Source organism: Protopterus annectens, chromosome 4.part1, assembly GCF_019279795.1.
Source record: "Protopterus annectens isolate FY-2018-M chromosome 4.part1, PAN1.0, whole genome shotgun sequence".
Lineage (NCBI taxonomy): Eukaryota > Metazoa > Chordata > Ceratodontiformes > Protopteridae > Protopterus > Protopterus annectens.
In genome coordinates this window covers 193,081,022-193,107,278 of record NC_056734.1, presented here as the reverse complement: position 1 = coordinate 193,107,278, position 26,257 = coordinate 193,081,022, and the positions used below count along the sequence as shown (strand labels likewise).

The 26,257-nt window shown below is 36.6% G+C and overlaps 1 protein-coding gene across 1 annotated transcript in view; it reads left to right on the top strand.

Annotated features, from left to right (window-relative positions):
• The window catches only part of LOC122801197 (espin-like protein), a 929,965-nt gene that overhangs the window by 858,523 nt on the left and 45,185 nt on the right, over positions 1 to 26,257 (top strand). Inside the window, exons 7-8 of the mRNA XM_044070755.1 lie at positions 52 to 187; positions 12,485 to 12,606. Coding sequence (XP_043926690.1) covers positions 52 to 187; positions 12,485 to 12,606 — 258 coding nt within the window. The remainder of the gene's footprint in view (positions 1 to 51; positions 188 to 12,484; positions 12,607 to 26,257) is intronic.

The following is a 26,257-nucleotide window of genomic DNA, read 5'->3' as shown; positions in this document are numbered from 1 at the left end:
TAAGCAATTACCTTTAGGTAGTGAGTAATGCATAACTTTTCTTTGTCAAAGGATCATCTGCTGGTGAATTCAGTGCCACCTCAGCAGACTCCTGTTCCCTTACATCAAGTTACAGCCAGCAGTCCCACTGTGCTGCAGCAGGCAACTAAGATGCCAAGGGGAAAGCAGATGAATCAACTGTCCCCAGGTAAGTCTAGAACTATGGGGGATATGCTGCACACATTACTAGTCAATGTCTAGTTGTTGATGACTTTGAGACCCTACTGCTACATCATAAGGGTTTCAGATGTCATATATCATCATTAATGATCTGTTTTACTCTGTACTTGTTCTTGTTTTAAGTCTGTGACATTGTTTTAGGTCTAGTTTGTTTCACATTAAAGAAAATTTGACTGACAAAGAGTAACGCATTAATGTTTATAGACACATAACACATTAATGTTTATAGACACATAACACATTAATGTTTATAGACACATAACACATTAATGTTTATAGACACACATTCTGCTCTTTGTAGCAGTTACGTGTCTTAGAGAGAGAGCAGAAATATAGCTACATACGCATTATTGGTAGGTAAGGATTCGGTCTGCCCATTTAATTTGCCAGCAACATGCCCATGATCCTGTTTTCTCCATGGCCTTAACTTTATCCGTTATAATTACAACTATGTTGTTCCGTCTTTTGTATGTATGAATGACTCTTTTTGGTCAGTGCATGTGTCATGGCCTTCTGGTCCAGGATATCCAGTGCATCTGTCCCTCTTTATATACTAAGTAGCTACTGGCCACTCTCTTTGACAGAACCACCTATTGGGCTCATGTTATGTTTATATGTTCTGTTAGCACTATTTATATGAAATATCTGTTGTTGTTGAGGTGTCTTTCAGCTTTTTCCGGTTAGGGGTCGCCACAGCAGAACTCCGGTGTGCTAATGATTGGCAGAAGATTTTTACGTGCTGAGTTGCTGGTCCTGATGCACAACCTTCAACGAAGGTATGCCTATTCATGCATGTCTCCACACAGAAGACACTCTAGCTGAGAATCGAACAGGACAACGTCTTACTGCGAGACGACAATGCTACCGCAGCACCACCACCGCTGTAAACAACAAAAAGAAAAAGTTCCTATGGCTGCAAAATGCCCAGGAGAGCAAGATGTTGATACACAAATACACATTAATTTAAATGCTAGCTAAAGTAAAACAAATAATACCATTGTTCAAACAAAAGAGCACAACATGCTAGTTTTCAAACATTAACATATAAACCTGTATCTTTCATCAGTCATTAAAAGGGACTACAGAAATTCCTTATTTAAATATCCCTCAATTCATATCACATGACAAAAGTAAAAACAATAATTTGTTAAAGATGTCAAGCATTAACAACTCTTAAATCTAATTAATGTAGTTTAAAAACACAAAAGGAGACACAAAATATTTATTTGCATTTAATGAAATGTCCATATAAGTTTGACAGAGCCATGATACATGAAACGTATTAAAAATGCAAGACTTTAATTGTGGAATGTAGCTAACATTCTTTTCTGAAGGTACAATTCAAATAAATATTTTATTTATTTATATTTTTATTTATTTATATATCATTTGTTAACTGGGTAAGTGGGCTGGACTTTGTACCCTTTCAGCCATGACCTTGGCCAATTGGCAAAGACATAGCATATAACAATCAGTTGCAGAGTAACGATGCAATGGAATCTAAACATGTCCAATGTAAAATGGAAGAAAAAAATATGTTAAAATATTAGAGAGGGGTTCCTTGAGGCAAGCCTGGATATATATACATATATATATATATATATATATATAGAGTTCCCCTTCACAATCTCGAATTACTGAATGCTCTAAATTCAGTAACTCAAGACTGTAAAGTCGAACCAACAAAAATCCTGAAACCCACAAGCACGAAAACAAAAAACCCCAAACATACACAATACATACACCACACAACACGCACACCATACAACCCACATCACAGAAACTACAAGCCCTACACTACATGCATGCAGGGAGGGCAAGCCCCCCTGCACCCCTCACACCCCCCTACTTATATATTCTAACTCCAAAATTGCACTAATACCAAAATAAAAAACACCACACAGACATTTTAAACTGCCTCGCACACACACACAAATGCAGACACATCCAACACTTACACTCATACTCCCACCTACCTACCCTAACCCACACACACAACTTACAAAACACACACATACACTCACTTACCTTCACTTCCATAACACATCCCAACTCACACACTTCCCATCCTGTAGCTGACATGCATAAGCGCAAATTTGAGATATGTGAATTCGCGCTTGTGCAGATTCGCGCTTATGGGTTTTCGACTTTACAGTCTCGAGTTACTGAATTTCGAGCATTCAGTAATTTGAGATTGCGAAGGGGAACTATATATATATATATATATATATAAAATGTAAAACATTTATGGCAATGCTAGTACAACTAGACTATTGCTAAAACAGGGTGATGTCCTCATTTTAGAGAAGCAAAACGTACCTTGTATATTGGCTGCCTTATTTTCTAAAAATGTTACAGTATGTGGGCAGTGTAAAGTATGTTCTGTCAATCTGTCTCACCAAAACATTGCCAAAATTCCGATAGAATGGGTACAAGGATCCTTAAATAGAGTTAAGAGTTCTACTGCTGCTGGACTTGACAACTGAAATGAGTATGTTTTGAATAAAATTAAGGATTGTGTTGTTAGTCTTTGCATTACTTATTTATTCAACGTGAATACAGTCGAACATTATGTGCCTTTATTTTGAAAGGTAGCTTTAATCACCCCAGTGCACAAAGTGCAAGATATGCACAACCCAGAAAAGTATAGAACAATAACCTTAACTTGCTTTTTACAGAAATGTTTTGAAAATCATTATTAATGTATATTGAGGCAGACAAGTTCCAGGTTAATATTTCACAACCTGGTTTTATTTATGGAAGATCACGTATTACAGATGTGATTGATTTTTATTAAATGTCATTGATGCACTAGACAATGGTTTGCCAGTGGATGCAGTACTTCTTGATTCAGGTAAAGTCTTTGATATGATGCCAAATTACCCAACTATTAAAACATTGCAAGCTTGGGACATAAAAAACATATATCTTCTTATTGATTGTTGAATGGTTTGCATCTAGGTAGTCTAGTATGAAGATTAGGCATGTTAAATCCTGAGGTTCATACAGGAGTACTCCAGGCATGTTGGGACCTTTTCTGTTTAATTTGGTTATGTCCATCATGCCTCATGGTGAGAAGGTAAATTATATAAACCAAGCAGGGATCATGACATCCCTAAGAGACCAAGAAAATATTTCAGATCATCTATATCTCTGGTCAAATGGACATCACATCTGTTACTTTTGTAGCAAATATAAAATCATACATCTTGATTTATCAAATAATAAGTACCCATAAATGTATTGGGTGTTGTATTGAGTTTAAAGGAATAGGCATTATAAGTCCATAGGTTCATCAGTAGAGATACAATCTAGGAGGCAACTAGCCCAACTACCCAATTGTTCCAAAGCACTTTCTGGTTAAATGCCTTGCTCAAGCTTATACAGTAGGCAAATGAAGGCTCAGGGAATCAAACCTGTGCTATAAGAATAAACCCATTAACAGCTCATAATCTTAATCATCTGTACTAGCTACCAGACAGATGGGACAATCTTAATGCATCTACTCATTTAATACAGTAGTTAGGAAGGATTATTGTTTAATCAAAAACATACTTAAAGTCTGTTAAATTCTCAAGATGCAGGGAGATCTTTTTCCTTTTGTATAAAAATATGGTTGGGCCCATCTTAGTATATGGAGCTGTTTTTGCAGTTGTGGTCGAAAGGGTATGACTAAGTTGGAGAGAGTACCGAAGTAGTACACTAAACATTTTGCCTTCTATGGCAAATTTTCCTACAGTGGTATACTGCAGTTGCTATAGGCTAATGAGTGGGATATGATATGGGCATATTGAGTATTTACAGAACCCTTTACTGAGTGTTACTATGAGTGTTACTTTTGCTGGTCATAACTTAAACACAAAAAATAATAATCTGTTTATGAAAAATAATAAATAATGGATGTGTAAGAGAAACTTCTATATTGTTAGAGTAGCTGGACTATTGAACCATCTTCCCTTGGATATAAGGAGTTGTAACAGTTTAACGCCATTTAAAAGTCACCTTAACTCTTTATTTGGTGATAGAGTCTTTAATACAAGTTTGGAGTGATGTGGGACTCATAATAATCTTTTTAGGTCCTTATATCCCGAAAATAGCATTGAAGCAATTTTCTTTACAATAATATTCCTTTTATGGACATGCAAAGCCTGTTCATTTGTGCCTATATAGACACATAAGCATCTACAAAAAGCTATGTAGACTACACCTTGTAAATTGCTATCAGTTCATTCAAACAAACATTTTCTAATGTATCCGGATATTGACAGTACTCACTCTGATAAATAAAGCAAAAAAAAAAAAAAAAAACAATAAGCATTGCAGTGCAAGGAAGGATATGTGCCTGGTAACTTCTTCTAAAAATCCAGTTCAGATTCCTTACACTTATGTATAAAACTTGAATATTCATGAATGTTTTTTTACTTACTAGTCAGATCTTAAAATGTTCCATTTGAGAGGAACTATTCCTTTTATTTGTTTAGTTAGCTGTATGCTGCAAAAAGCATTTGATCGACTGGAAGCAATAACATTTTCTTTCCTATACTGATTGTTGCCAAGCAGCAAAGGAACCACATGACCCTTGTGCACTCTACACTCTGCCAGCTCCATGTCTTTAAAATTAAAATAGATGGACATTCATGAAATAAGACTCTGTTAACTTCTATATTATGTCCTTCATACCTTTGCTTGAAATCTGAAACAGTCCTAATAACTAGATTGATATATCCTAGAAAAATATTTGGATTATTATTGAAGGTATTATTGCTCTTGACAAAAAGAACATCAATAACTTCTGCTGACTTCCTATATGAATCATTATGTGATGCAGAAGAATCCTATTATACAAACATACATCTAGAAAATTAATCTTGTTGGTATCCACCTGTATGTCAGTTTTTAAAAGATAAACTTTTCCTAGCAGCTCAGTTACTATACCTACAAGTATTCCTATTTTGCAAAATAAGCAGCCAATTGTCTATGTATTTGCCCAGCAATTAGCTGAGTCTGTGGTATGATGCTTTTTATAGGAACCTAGGGAAAATATTAGTGAAGCAATCACAAGGACCATACAATGCCTAATCATATACACCCTAAGCAGGCACTTAAAAGTGTATGCATCTTTTTTCAAGCACATAATAGTGCTTACCTCCAAAAATGAGGAGGTCTGTGCATGGCAATCCAAGTGTGAATCTGTGCCTAACCTTTACCTTTCCAATGAACGGTGTCAGAAAAATAGATAACCAAAGAAACACAATGCCAAAGCCACTTAGCAACACTGTACAAAAAATAAAAACATATGTCATTTGTGTTTAGAATAGCTGCCAATCTAAAACAATTTTTTTAATGCAACGACATGAACATAAGTAACTGAATAGGAGGGAAATGTACCACAAAATGTAGAGTGTGTAAATTATACTCATTTTTACTAGAAGATAGACAGTTGGTTAAACAATAAAATTAATACCATTAAAAACAACTGTAGAACTGCAAAATAGCGTATATTGCAGTGTGTAAGGGCTGTACAAGTTTTTACATTGGTAAAACCGAACATGCATTAAATAAAAAGAATGTATCAGTGCATGCACAATGTGAAAGAGAAAAAACAAACAATGCAATTTATAGGAATTTTCTTACATGTACTAGAGTTTATAATTGCATTTTGGAAAAAAGATACCGGTTGATATACAAGGTGGTGATTAGGAAAACATGTTGGAAGTTAAGGAGCTTAAATGACAACTGAGATTGAATGCAACACATCTCCCTGGTTTAAATTATATGAACTGAATATATTCAGTGTTAAAATGAAATCAACGTGTTTATGAATTTATATTGAGATTGCTGTGATGTTTAATTTACAATTTTTACTTTGATACATATAACATAATTGTTACAACATATGGGCTGAATATTTATTTAAACATTCATTTAAATACTTATACAAACATTCATTTAAACATGTATTTTGTTACATATATTTTTACTTTGTTGTATGGTGTTTTTACATAAAAGAAATGCATAGGGCTTTAGGAAAAAGCCTTTTTAAGGCTGTGAGATGTGTATGAGGGCAGATTCTGAGGAAGTTCCAATTCAAGAATGAAAGCACTAAATGGTACTGTCTAAATAAATGTTTTTGGTGGTATTGGAGCGTGCTTTCTTTGTAACTATCCTTACAGGAGAACTCGGATACTGTAGACAATGCAGCAAAAGAATCCAGACACCCACTTAGCACTTTCATCCACTTTTAATTCAACTGGACTTCATCAGAAACAAAGTCACCCATCACACAGACCAATAAATTCAAAATGTCAAAAGTCACATGATAACAAATCATTCAAAATTTAAAGACACATCTCGGTGTAAAATCACATTAATACATAACTGCAAATACTAATAGCAGTATAGCAATACCTTGATAAACTTTGTGTGCAAAAAATACTTATTTGCAAATATTATAAATAGATCAATACATCTCAAATAAATAATACAAATAAAATATCAAAGTCTTTGTGCTTGTAAAAAGCACTTGATGTTGACCATTTCATTCAGACCTGGGGGCTGGTCAGCTACCAATAAAATTTGCCAAAGACTTTCACGACATTCTAAAATAATCGTAAAATTGCCACTAAACAAACTAGCATCTACTTTCTCCAAAACTTAAAAAGAAAATTTCTTGAAATCAACACAAGTCATTGAATGTCTGGTTAGGGCATTGGAAGGGTCTTTTTTCTTAATAGCCAAGGTATGTTCATAAACCCTCCTATCTAAATCTCTAATGTTTTTTCCTGCATAGAAATATTTACAAGAATTACAGACAGCCACATACACCACATTTGATGTTTCGCAAGTGTAATGCCCCTTAGCCCAAAAGGTCCTATTGATGTCTTTAAATTTAATAGAGGATGAACCTATAATGAATCTACATTGTCGACACTGTCCACATGGGTAAGTGCTTGGGTTGTCAACTTTTAACTTATAATCTCTGCTGTCACTTTCAAGAATGGATTTAATGTTGACTGTCTTTTTATAAGTGATCAATGGTTTGTCTCCCAAAGTCTTAACTAAGTCTGGATTGCCTAAAATAACCTTCCAGTTGTCAAAAAGATATTGGAATGGGAAAAGCCAGTCTATAATTCACTGTTTTTTCATTCACAGCCCTAGGAATAATAACCATAGCCGCAGACCCAGACTCACTGTTGTTTGAATCTTCACTACCCAAAATTGGTCATGCAGTATTGTCTGTGAGCCTCATAACTTCAGAAATGATATTGTCCAACCAACCAGAGTCATAACCCCTCTGTTGAAAAAAACAAAAAAGTTTCCTGACCTCAGTAATAAAAAACATATGGTTACTAGTTAAATGACTCAAATGTATAAATTGTCCCTTAACTACTCCACGCTTCATGTGACTAGGATGTAAACTATCTTTATGTAGGTGTTGATTCAAGGAAGTAGATTTCCTATAAATTTGGCTAACAAATTCCCAGTTAAGGGCATCTATTTTCAAATGGATGTCCAAAAAATCTATGTCATTACCAAAATGTCCAATAGTAAACTTGAGAAAGTTGGTTGAATTATTCAAATCACAAACTAATGTAGAAAAAGACTCCATATCACCCCTCCACAAAAAAATTAAATCATCAATATACTGTCTATAAAAGGCTATGTTGTCAGCCATGGTGTGTGTGGTAAGGTGTTGCAATTCCCACAAAGCCATGACTAAATTTGCAAACGAAGGTGCTAGCCGCTACCCCATGGCCACACCTGTGGTTTGTTGAAACAAAAGGTCTTCAAACTTGAAAAAAATTGTTCTCAAGTATAAGTTCCATAAGAACACAAACAGTATTCACCATGTCATTGTCAGTGTTAGTGTACTGACTTAAGTACTCTCGTAACAAACTCAAACCACTTCCCTGTTCAGTACATGTGTATAATGTAGTCACGTCAAGTGAAACAAAAGGGAATGGAAATGTTTCCCAATTGACTTGAGACAAAAGTTCCAACAGATGCCAAGAATCACATAAAAAATACTTGGACTTCTGTACAACAGGATTTAGAATGTCATCTAACCAAATAGACATAGGTTCTGTCTTAGAAAAACTGTCTGACACTATTGGCCGGAAAGGAGGATGTTTTTTACCTTTATGCACTTTAGGTATGCCAGATAGTGTCACCAGTTTAGGGAACTCTACCTGCAAAAAACTATAGGTGGAATGATCAATGTTCCCCTGACTAAATAAGTCAAACAAAATAATGTCTACATTGGTGAAACTTTGCTTGATAAACTCTGGGGTGACAACCCTATAACACGTCTCATCCCCCAACAATCTCAAAAGGGAAGAAATGTAGTCAACAGTATTCATGACTACTATAAAATCCCCTTATCAGCCTACATCACTCGTAAATCATGTTTATTGGCTAAATCTTTCAAGGCTGATAACTCATTAAATGGCAGGTTCTGCACACCTGAATGATTAGTACATAACATCCTAAACTGTTTTCCACACAAGTTGTTAAAAACCTGTAATGTAGGATGTAACACTGGGTTGTAAACACTTCTTCTTTTTACCATAGGCCCACTGTTGTCTAAACCTTGTATACCATCAAAAATATATTTGAGGTTTAATTTACATGAGTAAAGTTTTAAACCCACAATAAGTCTAGATGTGTTAACAGTATTAACAGGAATAAATGAAAAACCACGCTTCAAAACAGAAACAGTATCATCACTAAGTACAGTGTTTAACCAACTATCTTCTAGTATAAATGAGCGTAATTTACACACTCAACACCCTTCCGTCCCCCTTTGTTCTTGATTTGGTTGTTGTTCGACCATTTAGAGTTTTTTTTTCCCTGCGCTGTCCACTAAAAAAGGACCAGGGATGTTATTGGAAGAGTTTGAAGAAGTAGAAGAAACAACTGTTTCTGTATGTCTAATCCCTGTGTTGTTTTGTCCGACACCAGAAACAGGAGATTGAGACTCTTGAGATACGGTAGTAGGAGTCACATTAACAATAGTATTAACCTGATTCTGGTTAGTTCTGTCATGGCTATCTTTAAAACCTTGCTTTCAGTTAACAACAGAAGCTCTATGCCTACTAACCTTAGCAGGAATGCCATGGTAAAAAGTATAAAAGTTAGAAAACACTTCTGATGTTCTAACTTTAATGTTCAGTGTCTCCATTTCAGCCTTCAATTTTTCCAATTCAACCTTATAATGTTGAACTAACATACACATAAAGGTGAGCCCAGTATTGTTAAAAAGCTCAACCAATTGTTTGTGCAATGGATCACCATACTGAGCACAGTTAGGAAATGTATAAAACCTCAAGCCAAAAGGTACACAGCCTAAATTAATGTTATCTTCTAAATAGAATATTTCCAACTGTAAAGAAACAGTCTTAATAGCTAACTTTTCCAATGTAAAAACGTGTTTACAGCTGTTTAAAGCACTATCCAAACAGTCAGCATCTTGTGCAGTTACTTGTGAATTTGAAGAAACACTTATCAAATCGCAAAAAGGATTAGAGGCTTTGCCAAAAACATTGTGTAACAAGTTACAATCCTCATTAATATTGTGAAGGGAAGAACCTTTGTTGGCATTACTGATAGTGACCGCCATGGAAGATCCTTGTGAAGGAATCATAGTGACGTTAGAATGCCATTGCAGGACCTTTCTTCACCTCTCCTGTAACCTAGATGATGAGAAAAACCTTCCTTAATGGCCCCAATGATTGCAGAGTCTGTGGTAACTGAATTGGCAAAGTGCTGATACTTTTTATAGGAACCTAGGGGCAATATTAGTGAAGCAATCACAAGGACCATAAGATGCCTAGTCATATACAACTTAAGCAGACACTTAAAAGTTTATGCTTCTTTTTTCAAGCACATAATTGTGCTTACCTCCAAAAATGAGGAAGGCTGTGCATGGCAATCCAAGTGTGAATTTGTGCCTAACCTTTACCTTTCCAATGAACGGTAGCAGAAAAATAGATAACCAAAGAAAACCAATGCCAAAGCCACTTAGCAACACCATACAAAAAATAAAAACATATGTTATTTGTGTTTAGAATAGCTGCCAATCTAAAACAACATGAACATAAGTAACTCAGTAAGAGGGAAATGTACCACAAAATGTGGAGTGTGTAAATTATGCTCATTTATACTAGACGATAGTTGGTTAAACAATAAAATTAATACCATTAAAAACAACTGCAGAACTGCAAAATAGCGCATATTGCAGTGTGTAAGGGCTGTACAAGTTTTTACATTGGTAAAACCGAACGTGCATTAAATAAAATAATTTTCAGTGCATGCACAATGTGAAAGAGAAAAAAACAAACAATGCAATTTATAGGAATTTTCTTACATGTACTAGAGTTTGTAATTGCATTTTGGAAAAAAATACCTGTTGATACCCAAGGTAGTGATTGGGAAACCATGGCAGAAGTTAAGGAGCTTAAATGGCAACTGAGATTGAATGCAACAAATCTCCTTGGTTTAAATGATATGAACTGAATATATTCATTGTTAAAATTAAATCAATATGTTTATGAATTTACATTGAAATTGCTGTGATGTTTAATTTACAATTTTTATTTTGATACATTTAACATAAATTTTCCAACATATGGGTTAAACATTTATCTAAATATTTATTTAAACATTCATTTAAATACTTATACAAACATTCATTTAAACATGTATGTTGTTACATATGTTTTTACTTTTTTGTATGGTGTTTTTACATAAAAGAAATGCATAGAGCTTTAGTAAAAAAGTCTTTTTAAGGATGTGAGGTGTGTATGAGGGCAGATTCTGAGGAAGTTCCGATTCAGGGATGAAAGCACTAAATGGTACTGTCTAAATAAATGTTGTTGGCGGTATTAGAGCGTGCTTTCTTTGCAACTATACTTACAGGAGAATTGAGATATTGTTTGCTCCTCTAAGGGGCTTTGGCAGTGCTTTTCTTTGGTTATGTCTAACCTTCCAATCTTCAAGACCAGCCTCAAAGGTTGTCAACGAAGTACTTTGCCTGACCTGTACTAGTAAGTTATTCTACAGGCTGGAAATAGGTTGCATTCAGAACCTATCTCTCCAGAGAATCTTGTTTGTTCTTCTAGATTTAGGTCCCTGGTTCGGATGTTTTGTAGAACCACTGGTATTGCAATGAAACGGTTGGTTAAATTAGATTGGGTCTTTCTTGGCTTGAACATTTGTAGTGTACTTTTAAGCTGCCTTTATACTGTACTTGTTTGTTATATGTTGTGAAAGAAGTGGCCAACAGGTCCAGATACATAGTGCTACAGACCACCTGAGTTACAACTTTCAGTGAATACACTGCTGATCTTTACCAGTACTGTAGTTTGTGTAGAGATAACAGGCAGCAAGATTTAAGTCATGCATTTATTTTTAATGCTCACTTTATCCATTTCAGGGTTTGGGGGGGGGTGTTTGGAGCCTATTTCTGCAACCAACAAAAGACAGGGAACAAATCTCTGATAAGATGCTAATTCACTACTGGTTGTAGAAGCATTCACACTGTAAACACACACACACACAGTCCTCTGGATAATAGGGACAATCTTGAATTATTTAACTGCATGTCTTTGGAATGTTGAAGGAAACTGGAGCACCAAGAAAAATCCTACAGAGAATGTAATCAAAACTCACATAAAAGCCATCCCAACCAAGATGCGAGTGCTAAATGCTGAACCAATATGCCACTTTCCTTTACACTGATGCTTTTAAAGCACTGACAGCAAATTACTGAAAACAAAATTCATACTTTAAAGAGTCATACTTTAAAGAAGACAAATGTCTTATGTGGCAAGAAGAGAAACTGCTTGCAAACAAGTTCTTGGTCTCAGATATAGCAGACTGCATGTTCTGTTTCCTAAAATGCACCAGTCTTCTTAATTTATTGATTTATTTTGTCTTGTTTTACTGTAAAACTGACTTCATTGTTTAGTACTGGCATGCATCTACTTTTTGACAAGAGGTGTACAGTCAGGGTACTGTAGCTCATACTTTTATTAAGTAGTAAATAGATTATTAGCTGCTCCTGACATCAGAATGATGTTTCTAGGGGAACAATAGCAGTGGACAAGGAGGCTTTACCATGTTGGGAGCATGCTAAATGTGTGATTGATGAAGTAGTAAGTAGCAGCACCATCTGCTCTCCTTCAAATGTGACATGTCTAACTGCAACCAGGCAATAAAAGCTATGCAGTTTCCACATTCTGACGTCTCACCTACTGTGTTTCAGGTAAGCAGGCTACCAACATGATGAAGAAAACTGGGCCCAAGAAGCCATTATTAGACCTGAAGGCACTTCATGTCAAATCTATAAAGAAAGCTGGAATTACTGCTATGTTCAAGCCACTTGTGGTAAGTTTTCAAAAATATGCTGTACCTAATTGGGCAAAATCTGTATTGCCAGATTATAATATGCAAGTTAAAAACATGCAGTAATTGATTATAACTCTTTTGAGATGAAAATAATATGTAATATATTAATATATAATTAATATATTTATAAATATGTATTTGGGAATAAACTAAAAACAGCATAATGGTGCTTGGCTAGATAATAATGTGAGAATCATTCTGTGATGCTAGTCAAAACAGACTAGTCCAGAAAGAAATTATATAGTACCCATATCTATAAAAAAATAAAATAAAGTAAAATAAAAAAAAATGGTATCAGTTCAGAGAGTAAATTCTGTAACCATTCATGCAGCTTACCTTACAGCTTCAATAGCGTGTAATGTTACAAAGCCGTCATAGCAGACAGAAGGTTTTGATAAAGTACATGTCAAACCATATGGGTTTCAGGTAATCATGGGAAGCAGAGTACAGGCTTTATCCTTAAAACAGGTAGATGCCAAACTGCTGGTCACTAGCAGGAAGGACAGATACATGCAGACAGTTTTCAGAAGGCAGGAAATGGGTAAACTCTGATTTTTAGAAATTAACCTGAAGAACTCTCTTTGTGTGATGATATGCTATTAGTTTTGGAACACGAGGAAGTGCTGTGACATACCTGTATGTCTTTAGGGTGGAGACGTCACAGTATGACTGTGGGGCAGGACAGTACCTAAGTGAAGGTAAGAAATGTTTCAGGATTTTATGTTATTGTCCAGAATAACTGAAACTCATTTACTAAAATTTGACAACACTGCTTCCTTTACTCTGGAGCCATGTGTGACTCAGAACAGTTTGTCACACTAGTTGGGCAGGAGCAGTTGGAACACCCCCCCCCCCCCCCCCCACACACACACACACACATACTTGAGAGACAATGAGAACTTGTCCCTTCTAAAGAAACATTTATGTTAAAGTCAGTTTCACTCCAGCTAAGTTTCTTTAGCTATGACTTGATGATTCATGGTTTTCTGAGTCAGAACAGATTTATATCTCCTAGCTACAGTGATGAAGCAGGAGGATGTTAGGTGTCTACAGTTCAGATAAAAATAACAAAAGGTAACAGTTATCATTCAATGTTTCTGCAAGAAGACTGATAGCCTCTATCCTTTGTCTGGCCATACACATACACAAATAAATATAACTCTCCAAAAACGACAGAAGAGAGTGCAGCATCCTGTGCAGGTGTTTACAGCTGTGTCTATGTCTGGTATACTTATTTTCTGGATTTTGTTAATGACACTTTTCTTGATCATATACAAGGACAGATCCTGTTCTTATAAATGTAATTTCACAAGGACTAAGGTCAGGAAAGACCATACCAAAGCTATGCCATACTCTAGGTGAAATCACTTTATTAATTCTTGGTAATGTAAAAGCATTCTGTGAGATGGCTAATATAAAGTTAGGTCAAGAAACATATGATCAAGCATTTGGGATACACAGAGTTAAAATTAGACTCCACACCCTGCTTTGATACCAGCTGCATATTAAGGCTCATCTTGATGTATGTTGCATAACCTAACAACAGAGCTAATTACTGCAGAAACATATAGTGAGCCTACGATAATGATAGGGGAGTCATGTGATTTGGAGCTAACTCCTTTCATTGATGAACGGAGGAGTAAATTAGGTAACTGCTGTGGGTTAATCCTACTGCAGGAAATCTATTACACTGAGAAAAATGACGAATATGAGAAATTAATGGATTTATTTTGCTGTGTACTGTTTCATACAGTGGGTAAAACAGAACAGCCTAAGGAAGTGTACACAGTTAGTTCTAAAAATGTTCCTGACACAACTGAGGACAGGATGGAACATAGAAAGAATTTGCCTTTTCCAAATTGCCAGCATCAGGTTGACCAAGCTATTCAGACATTGCAGCTGTAATAAAAATAAAAATAATAGAAAGAAGTGATGCAAGACATATTAAGTTATTTTAAGGATGTGTATGCAAGAGATGGCATATGCATGATAGTACAGTATCCCACTGGTATCTATTGAGAATAGCAAGGACACCTTGATGAAGAAGGGAATTATACGATAAGTGAATTTGTATAAAACTCTCCCACCTAGCCTGTCCTAAAGCCTGAATCAACAGGCACTGTAATCTCACTGGAGCATGCCATGTTTAGACCGGGAATTGGCTGTAGTAGAGAATGCAAAATATTTCACAACATTAGACTTTGTTGACAAATTCTGGACCAAAAAGGTGGATCCTGAAAACCAGTACAAAATATCTTTTACATTTGTGATGAAATATTATACCTGTAAGAAATACTATTTTGGGTATCTAAACTGCACTTCAGATTTCAGTATCTTTCAGCACAAGGCCTTGTCTAATGGAGAAAATAGAGGCAATTGGAATTACTTGGACAATGTACTGATCAAAAGTGTCACTTCTGGGAAGCATCTAATGGAGGTAACCTATGTGAAATACCAGCTAATTAATGTTTGGATATAATATTCCCTCACAGAAGAACATGGGATCAGACTGTCCTTCACAAAATAACATTAATTCAGGAACAAATGGACATACTCTGATTATGTTTGACGGAACTTTATCACACATTCAACAAGGTTGAAGATAAATAGCTTTCCAAGTTCCAGAAGATGAAGAGCTGTATGTGGAACAAAGCAGAGCACTACAGAACTACCATATTGATAATGGTTTAACAATTTATAAAAAGGTAAAAAATCACCCAAAAATGCATGGACCAGACAAAACTAAAAATAACATAGCTGATGAAGGTGCCTTAAAGGAGAAACCTGGACCATTTTCCAACCTAAGCAAGAAAGGATGTAGTTATTCATCAACAGAAAATGTAAGTATAGGAATATGTATCTTACAAAGTGATCAACCTGATTTTGACTAATAAAATGCTGTAGGTGCATAAGACTGTAGATAAGTTTTATTTCATTCAGAATCCAAATAATAAATAACATTTTTAAACGTGATCTACAAATCAGCCCTAACTGTAAGCTGACATATAACCAAAATGACAGATTACAATTAAAAGTCGTTTTCTACTAGGTGTGGTGATACCTCATAAAGATTCCACTGGGTGTTACCTTTAGGGCACTGAGAAATTATGCTACAACATGCAAATGATGACCCAGCTGGAGTCCGTAGGGGGTATGATAGACCTTAGGAAATGCTAAAAGAGGTAACTTACTGGCCTCACATATGTAGTGATGTTACCAAATATGTGCAAAAATTATAATCTGCTGCAAATTCCAGACTGTTCCCGCAGGGAAAAGAGCATCCCTTGAAACAGAGAGGAATTACAATACTATGGCCTAACATCTAGATTGATTGGACTGGCCCAGTAGTAGGGTCTTCAGAAGCAGTCAGCATTTAATAGTTAGATGAAAGTTCACAAAGTAGTTTGAGGGCTTCAGTACGCTTAACACTACAAAATAGTACAAAGCAACAATATCATCATCATCAAGCTCCCTTTTTCCATTTTTACATGGGGTCAGGGAATTGCATCAGCTGTTGCCACCTCTCTAGATTCAGAGCCACTCTCTTACCTACTTTGTCAGTCATGCCCAATTGTTGCAGATCTTCTTTCATGCCACCCCTCCATATCCTGGCTTGATGCTCTCATGTCTTTTTAGCAACTTTCTGTCTCTCCCAAATCTGCTTTACCAAATTGTGTTCTACTTTCCTGCACATGCGAGCAAACTACCTTAATTTAGTTTACCTTGTCTGCAAAAGATATTACTTTACTTCCATTCTGATTTTCTCATTTCTTTGCCTGTTCACAATATGTATTCTACTACCTGTCTTAGGCACTTCTCCTGCATCACCTCAAATTCCCCAGCTGCTCTGCCTTTATTGTTCAGGTTTTTGTGCCATAGAGGAGCACTGGTCACACCACTGTTTTATACACCTTGCTTTTCACCTGCTTTTGTCATTCTGCTCTCACATGCCACCCTTGATACTATGCTAGATGGCTGCAGCATTCCTGAATCTAGCTTTGACTTCCTCATTCAAATTTCCCTTCTTCTAAACCACACCTCCAGATACTTGAACTGTTAACCTGTTTGAATGTTTTCTTTCTATTTCAGTTGTTTCTGATTTCCCTCCATTTCCTGCTATAAACACTGCCTTGTCTGTACTGTTCCACCATGTGTCTTCACTTTTGCATTTCAGAACCCAATCATTTGCTGAAGTTCCTGTTCATAGTCTAATTATACTGTCACATGATTTGCACGCAGAAGCTTTGTTGATCTGTCCCCTTTGTCCAGTTTATACTTTCATAAGATTGTGCTATAGCATCGACTGGGACTGTGGGCCTAGGCTTTTCCCTTTTTCCTTTTCTGAACTGGAAATGTTTAGCTTTATCTTGAAATAGTACTGGCTGTCATTTTGTGGATCTCATGTTACTCACCCCTCAGTGTGGATTTCCTCTTAAATGCTTTGTGGATTACGAATACCCATTGTTCATATGAGCTCCAACCTCAGACCCCATCATGCCGGCATTTCGGTCTTGGTTTTGTGGCCGAAAAGTGTGGTAAGAGTTGTAGCCTGGTATTGCAGGGGTGCTCCCTGGAGCCTTGAACCAAGTCTCAGTTACTGCACAGATATCGATGTTCTCCATATTTAGGAGTACCTCAAGAGAGTGCATTTTGAGGTTTAGACTTCTAGCATTGAGTAGCATTACCTTCAGATTTTGCATGCTTGTATCTGTTACAGTGGTGGTTTTGTCCTTTGAACCTTGCCTAAAAAAGGCACTATGGTGTGGCAAGAGCTTTAGCCAGTAACTTGAATCCCAGGGGTGACAGGTGCAGACCATCTTTGGCAAAGCATCGTGGTTTGTTGATCATGTCTTCCCAGGCAGACAGATACTGGATCCCCTTTGAATGACACCAGAAGCTTAGTCAATTGTTGAAGTCAATCATTTTGTCCTTATACTGCGGTATAATTCTGGGCGAAGGCAGGATGCTACTCAGCACTAGGGTCATACCTGCCTGGGCCACATGATCTGAGAGCTCTTCCATGTCTCTTAAGAGTACTACTTGTCAGTGAAATGAGTTTTAGGTGAAACAAACTTTAGGTGACTTGGTCTCAGTGAAATGGTCTTTCAGTGAAGTGATACAAATCCATATTTATATATATATATATATATATATATATATATATATATATATATATATATATATATACAGCTATATATATATATATATATATATATATATATATATATATATATATATATACACACACACACACACACACACACACACACACACACACACATATATATATATATATATATATATATATATATATATATATATAGTGTATGTATATTTATTTATTTATTTGACATTCGTTGACCGGGTTGGTCCATTTGGGCTGAGGTCCTTTTTCAGTGGAGACCCGGGGAGAAAAGCTCCATAGTTACAAAATATATACAAGTTACAAGAATAAAAACATTTGCTAGTACACAAAAAAAAAATACATAACAATGTAAAGCAAGTATACAGTAATAATTCTGATTACAGATTATATACAATGTTGGCTAGCTCTGTATATTAAGGTAGGTAGTTTAGGAGAAATTGAGGGCAGCCGAGGTGGTGCAGTGGTTAGCATTGCCACCTCACAGCAAGAGGTTCTCCGGTTCGATTCTCAGCTGGGGTGACTTTTGTGCGGAGTCTGCATGTCCTCCCTGTGGTTGCGTGGGTTTCCTCCCACATCCCAAAGATATGCAGTAGGTGGATTGGACACTCTAAATTGGCCCTAGGTGTGAGTGTGTGTGTGTGCCTTCTGTGGAAGGTTAGGCGCCGCGCTGGACACTGTAAAACTCCACTGGCTATCATGAGCGGACAGATGATCTGCTGTGGAGACCACTAACCGGGAAATGCCAAAAGAAGAAGAAGTCTAGGAGAAATTGAAATTAAGCTAAAGAGAAAAGAAGCTAGTAAGGAGTGTTTGGGTAGCAGTGAAGGAGAGATAAGAGTGCAACAGTAGTTTGTTGACCATTCTACTGATGAGGAGATTGAAATAGTGAAGGATAGTTTAGGGGTAAGAGTAGGGAAAGGGTTTAGTGGGGGAGAAGGGAGTGGGAGTTTGGAAGGAGGTAGAGTTAGGTAATAGTAGGAGAAAAAGAAGTGAGAGATTGGTCTGGAGAGGTGGGTTAGTCGGGGGGGGGCTGGTAAAAGAGGCAAAGTTTATTTAAGCTAAGGTGATTTCTCACAGTCTTTTTTAATAGAAGTTTGGATGTAGTGTTTTGTATGTCCAGTGGGAGTTTATTCCAGAGTTTGGCGGGTAATAGCTATGTAGGTTTTTTCCTATATTGAGTTTGGGTTTGGTATTGGTCAGAAGGTGTTGGTCAGAGCTCCTGAATGTCCTAGTTGGGGTGCAGGATGAGATGATGGGTGATATGGCATCGCAGAATGTGGGCTGGTATAGAATGGAAGGGATTATCTGGAGCTGGGAGAGAGTAAGGTTGTGAGGGAACTCTAACCATTTAAGTTTTTGTAGAGCAAGACAGTGGTATGAGGAGCAAGGAAGTTCAGCGGCAAATCTTGCTACTTTGTTAAAGGTGGATTCAAGTTTGTTCATAAGAGAGGTCTGCAGGTTGGTGAATATCTGAGAGCCATCGAGAAGCATTGGAAGAAGGTAAGCATGTGATAGAGCAATTTTTGATTGAGAGGAGAGAAAGGTTTTGTTTCTGCAAAGAAGGCCGGGTTTTTGGTGGGCTTTCTTGATGTTGTGGAGTACATGCTGGTCAAATTTTAGTTGGTCATCAATGATGACCCCAAGTAGTTTAGTGTAGTTATCCACCATCACCATGATAGGTGTATTGTTTTGGGAGGAGATGTAGAAGTTTAGTTTCAGATGGGTCATTGTTTATATATATATATATATATATATATATATATAAGTGTGTGTGTGTGTTTGTGCATATATTGATATAGGGCTACAGGGAAACTGACATATGGCCAAGTATATACAGCTAACATATCAAGAATTCCAGAAGCTTTTAATGTCACAGTCTGGTACTATATCCATTTTTCAGCTGAGGACTATGTGACCAATGTATACTACGTCCTAGTTAGACCAGAAACAAAAAAAAAAAAAAAAAAAAAAAAAAAAATATATATATATATATATATATATATATATATATATATACAGCCAATGCAACATTTCTTTTACAACACAGAGAGAAAATTATATTCTGGATACTTACACAAGCAGAATTAAAATTAGAAGTGCCACTGTGAATAAACTCCTTAAGCACCAAAGAACTGAAAACGAATAAAAAATGCAAAAGGAGAGACATGGCAGATAAAAACAAGTTTAATAATAGGTAAGTGCTTTCATACCCAAAACTAGTGTTTCATCAGACCAACAATTGTGAAACACACATCAGCTTAAATATAAAAGTATAATTTAGATCAATTAACTTATTAACATCAATTAGCCTATCGCCAGACTAAAAGTAAAGATATATCATATTACATTAAGCTACCTATCACCATACCTGCTAATATGGGTGTGTACATGCCATAAAATGCTAGAGATTAGTTTCAAAACACTTTAAAACTATGTATATTTAAAATAATATATAGCTTACACTTACAAAAAATCACATACATAATCAAGGCAATACTATCTAAGTGGGTGTGCTTTCAAATATGATTTAATTGAAACAATTTCATTTAAACCAGGGGCTCTATCAGCTTGAAGTTTCACTATCCACCTGACTTCATGTTGTTCTGTAGTATTTTTAAGATCACCTAAATGTAAACTTTCATTTAAACATTCTATGGCTCTAAAATTAAAGACATGAGCATCACCAAATTCAGTTATATGTTTTGCTTAAGCACTTCTATCTGGGTCTTTTCTGTGTACCACAGCTAGATGCTCTCATTTGTTCCCTTACAGAGCAATTCATCCTCCCAACATAGAATGCATAACACTGTTGAAATACAGCCAAATAGATGACATTTTTAGTGGAACATGTAGTGTTTGCATTAAATACAAAACTCTTATTAGTAAATGGATGAATAAAATTATTATTAGCATTTAAAACCTTGCAAACATTACAAGCCCCACTGGGGATAGTGCCCTTATACTGAGACAAGTGTAATGATCTATTGACATTATAAAACAAAATCCTTTTTAAATTATTTTTATTTTTACAATAAAAATGCAGAAATTCACCTACAACATTCCTAAGCTGCTGACTGGACTTCAGAATCAACCAATTTTTTTTTAAATTATCTGGCAAACTCTGTTAATATCATTTGAGTATTGTAAACCAAAAGGTACTATTGAATGACGTTGTGATGGGTTATCAGTAGAAAACACAGAGTCTCAGAATCTGAAAAATATGGCTTTGCCCTGCTACTTCTTAAAGTGACAGCATCACTAGTCATTTTCTTCACTTCACCTGCACTGTATTTATGATCCAATAAATCATTTTTACATTTAGTAATATGCATAAATCTTTGATCATCCTCATTTAATCTAGAGATACACATTACTTGTCCCTTCAGAATATTAATATAAACATGGGACAGATGCATACTATCTCTACGAAGAATATTATTTCTCCTACAACTCTTTCTATGTAAAACAGGGATAAATTTCCCATTAGAGTCTCTCATAACTGATACATCTAAAAATATATTTATGAGAAAGAATATTTACATGTAAAATTTAGAAAGTCAGTAGTTTAATGTAAGAATTTTGTAAAATCATCTAATGACTCAAGCCCATAAAAATAAATCATCAACAAATCTACGGTAGAAGCCAATACTTTCAACAAATTTTATTTTTGTTTAAAATTAAATTTTCTTCCTAGTTTGCTAGAACCATATTGGCATAGCTGTTAGCACAAGGAGTTCCCATAGCTGTGCCTGACTTTGAAGATAATAAATGCTATTAAAAATAAAGGCATTATTTTCAAGAATATGTTCAAATGCAAACATATAAACTCTATCTTTTTAATATCATATTGGCTTTTATGAATCAAATAAGACAACAACAACACTGATACCTTGAATATGAAGGATGGCTGTAAATAATGATTGAACATCTAAAGATCCCATTAAATAGTGTACATAAATAGAATCTTGCATTATAGCCACATAGGCATTTAAATCTTTTGAAAACTGCTTAGTGTCACCAACAACATTAGGAGAGGAATCTAGGATTGGTTTTAAATTTTTCAACATAAATTGATAGTGCCTCTGTTAGCCAGCTTTGACTTGAGACTATTGGTCTCATGGAAGGTTTTACAGCATCTTTATGTATTTTAGGATGGCCATATAGCATAGGTACTATTGGCGATTTAACAGAAAAATAATTAAGTAAATATGTAGAAATTATATTACTTAAAACAATCATAAAAAGATTTATATGCATAATTACACATTAAATCAATATCAGACAAAGAAATAACAGTATAAACTCCTTTATCACTCACCATATCATACATCGCTTCTAGGTAATAACACTTATCCATGATGACAATACCACAGTCTTTATTGGCTGGGCGAATCAAAATACTGTCATCATTCTGTAATGACTTTAAAGCTTGATATTCATCCCTATTTAAATGAAAGAATCTTTTACCTTTGCATTGTGAGTTAAAAGATTCACGTAAATCAGATTCACATATATTACAAAATGTTTCAAGTGCAGGACTCATAGTCGGTATATATATGTACTAGGTCTTTTAAAAAAATTATCAGTATGTTCGCTTTTGAACACACACTTTAGCATGGCATTGCATGCAAACATCTTCAAATCAAGGATGATAGAAATATAATCAGCCCCAGAAGCTGGAATAAACAACAAGCCTCATTCCAATACTAATGTCTGATACTTATTAAATTGCTTGCTAGATAAATTAAAAATGAATGATTTTGTTGTGATTCCCACATACGTTTGATATCCTGATTGGAGCTTAAATCCACTGCCAGCAACCTCCACTTTCTCCTGTGACTCATACAGCGGTTCTTCTTGGTAGTAACCACTTTCCAAATCGAGAAGGGGGGAGAAGAAAAAACCTGTTGTAAATTAGAGGAGATGAGTTCCTTTTACGAACAACTGGTGGTTCTGTATTAGTTGAAGTGGAGGTATTAAAAAGATTAGGGACATTAACAGAAGGTGTATTATTCATAACTGGTAAATCACTGACACTTGAAGATTGATCAGCAATTACTTCAGTAGATGATGTTTCTTGTTCAAAAAGCAATGATGTTACCTTATTAAACTGTGGCCATGTAAAACATGTCCATTAGCAAAGTCATGCACATCTCTTTCTAATTTCTTCCTTGTAGGGCTATCAGATGATGTTTGAACAAGGAGATATTGTCAAACACCTCACTTTATAACCTTATCAAAGACAGCAGCCGAAGCTGCAATTCTTCTTATCAATATCATTTAGTAAACATTGCTCCACAGGTTTGAGATAATCAATTAACAAAGTCAGATAGCTAAAACATGTATCCACACGTATCCACATTAATCTTCTGCCAACAACTCAAAAGCTCAGGATGAGCATCTGCAAATGTTGGCATCTTTAAAATCCTGGGACCTCTAGGATTTACTTTATGAGGCATACATGCCTCAAAATGTAGCCTTTGCCATTGCAAGCACTTCTATCTAAGCAAATAATTCTCAAGCTCATGTACCAGTTGTAAAAAGCCTTCCACATCATATTGAACTTGCTCAGATCATATATCATCCACTGACAACTCATGCATAAGCAGTGGATTCTGTTCAATATATAACAATTTGTCAAATCGAGTATATGGTACTTCAGAGTTCTTGGGAACATAATCCAGCTCAGTATTCAAACCCTCTGCCATGCTCCACAGGACAACAACAAGCAAAGCCAGCAGAATTAAAAATAGACGTGCCACTGCAAATAAACTCCTTAAGCACCAAAGATATATAACTGAAAATGAATAAAAAATGCAAAAAGGGAAACACGGCAGATAAATACGAGTTTAATAACAGGTAAGCATTTTCACACCCAAAACTGGTGCCTTAATAACAGGTTCATAGGTTTATAGGTGTGTATTAGGCTAATGGCCCTGGAGCCTTTACAAGCCTAGCCCATAGACGTGCCCTGCCATCGTGCTGCCCGAAGATAGTTTCCAGTGCCTCTATCAAGTAGAGCCACTGGAGTGATCCGCAGAGTGAACTTTCTGTTACCCATCCACTCATCAAGATTTCTCTTAAAGAGGGACAGTGGTTTGCTCTGCTTGACATGTATGGGAAGTTTATTCCAGAGCATGGGTAGTCTCTGGGTGAGGAACCTGTCCCTCCAGCATGTTCTGTTGATTGTGGTGATGAGGTTGAAGTCTGTGGAGCGTGTGGTGTGGAGAGATTGGGATTTCTTTAGATGTAGCATTTCTAACAGAGCTAGGTCAAACATAGCTTTGTAAGTCAAGCAGAGATCGCCTCTAAGTAGGCGATATGAGACAGAGAATAGCTGGAGACTTTTGAGTCTGTCCATGTAGGACGTGTTTAATGCCAAGGATCCTCTTCGGGAGGTACTTCTGTAGCCTCACCAGTTGTTGCAGGTGTCTAGTGAGGTACATGCCAAATGGGGCATTATACTCAATCATTGGTCTAATGAGGGAAGAGTAGAGAGAGATGATGACCTCTTTCTTCCTGGATGCAAAACCCTTGGTAATGAGATGTGCCACATAGAAGGAGTTTCTAACCACAGTGACAATGTGGTGGTCAAAGGAGAGGTTGCTGTCAACCTGCATCAGCAGATCTCTTATAACGCCTTCAGTGTTTAGTGGGCTCCCATTGATGTGGTAATTAGTGGGAACTGAGTTTTTACCAAAGGGGATGACGATGCATTTTTTGACATTAAGCTTAAGGCCATGGTTTCGACACCAGTCATTGGTCTCAGTGAGGCCTTTCTGTAGGATGTCTACATCACTTGGGGAGTTAATAATGGTTTCCAACTTGCAGTCATCTGCAAACTTGGTCAACCAGAGTCCCTTTGTGTTGGCCTGGACTTCTGAGAAGTAGATGCCAAACAGGAGAGGACCCAGGACGATCCCTGTGGGACTCCACTCATGACTGGTCGGCAGTCTGACTTGGAGTTCACTACTTTCACACTGTGTGTTCTATCTGTGAGCCAATTTGCAACCCATCTAGTGATATAGGGGTTGATGCATGATCTCCCTTTCACAAAGCCAAACTGCATGGGGTTCAGAGTTTGGAGATTTCCTATATCTTTGTTAATCAGGTCCACGATGATGCACTCCATAGCTTTACATGTCAGACTCATCAGGCTAATGGGACAGTAATTCCCAAGGTCTGTAGTCACTCTGTCTTCATGGAGAGGGATGACTATAGCAATGCGCCATTCAGTAAGACAAAGCCTGAGGTGAGGCTGTGACTGAACAGGGCACACAGATGTGGTACAAGTTCGCTTTGTAGTTCATGCAGAACACAGCCAGGGATATTATTGGGTCCCATGGAAGCTGTATTTGTGGCCTTGGACAATGCAGCTTTATCCTGTTCTACAGTAATGCTGGGTGCCTGGCATTCTTTTGGTATTGTGATTGGTCCTTTGGGGAGGAGAGGAGTAAAGTTGGTACTGAATCTGTTGGCCAGTATGTTGGCAATATCTGTTGGCTTAGTATAGGAGATACCATTGTGCAGTAACTCAGAGCATGTCTGGGTATTGCTGTGGAGGTTCTTGATATAACTATAGAAGGCTTTGTGATTGTTTTTAGTGTCTGCCGTGATTCTTCCTTCATAGCTGGCTTCAGAGGATTTGATGAGGGATCTCAATTTTTTGTTGAGGCTACTAAGGGAGATTTTCCAATCTTGGGACTTCACCTATTTCTGCAACAGTTTCTTCCTTCTGTTGTAGAGTTTATTAATGGCTGGGGACCACCAGATTGGCTTCCTTTTTTTGGAGGAGAGTGTCTTAGTTCTGTTGGGTATGGCTAGTTCCATACATTTATGTACATGTTTGTACAGTGCATTGGTGTATTATTCGGCAGTCATGCAGCTATTCTCCATTGGCATGGGTGCCGTGAAGTTAGCCACCTCTGATTGTAGGAGTCCAAAGTCAGCTTTGGAGAAGTTTTTCAAGGTGGTTACCTTTGCGGGTGGTGTGGGTGAGATGTGGATTTCTATGGTGATTAGTTTATGGTTGGATCTGACCAGAGAGGGATTGACTATTGGTGTAGAGCAATGGTCGTACATGTTAGTAATAACCAGGTCAAGGATGTTGCTTCCTCTAGTGGGGGTCAGAATGAGCTGGTCCAGGGCATTGGAATTGATGAATTCCAGGAAGCATTGGGCACTGAATTGGTGCTTGAATAGTTTTCCCAGCTGATGGAGTGGTAGCTGAAGTCTCCTAGTATAAGAGTGTTTGGTTGGACCTTGATAGATTCCAGGGTGCTTAGGAACATGGAGTGAGAGTCAAGGGACATGGTTGGGGACCTATAGCAGGCAATGACCTGGATCGCCGTCTTACCCAATGTTAATTGTACTTGAAGTATCACAGATGTGGTATGCTAGGCTACTAGTCTGGAAGTGTGCATATCCTTTATGAATATGGAGACATCACCACCTTTGGAGATTCGGTCCATGTATTGGTGTCAA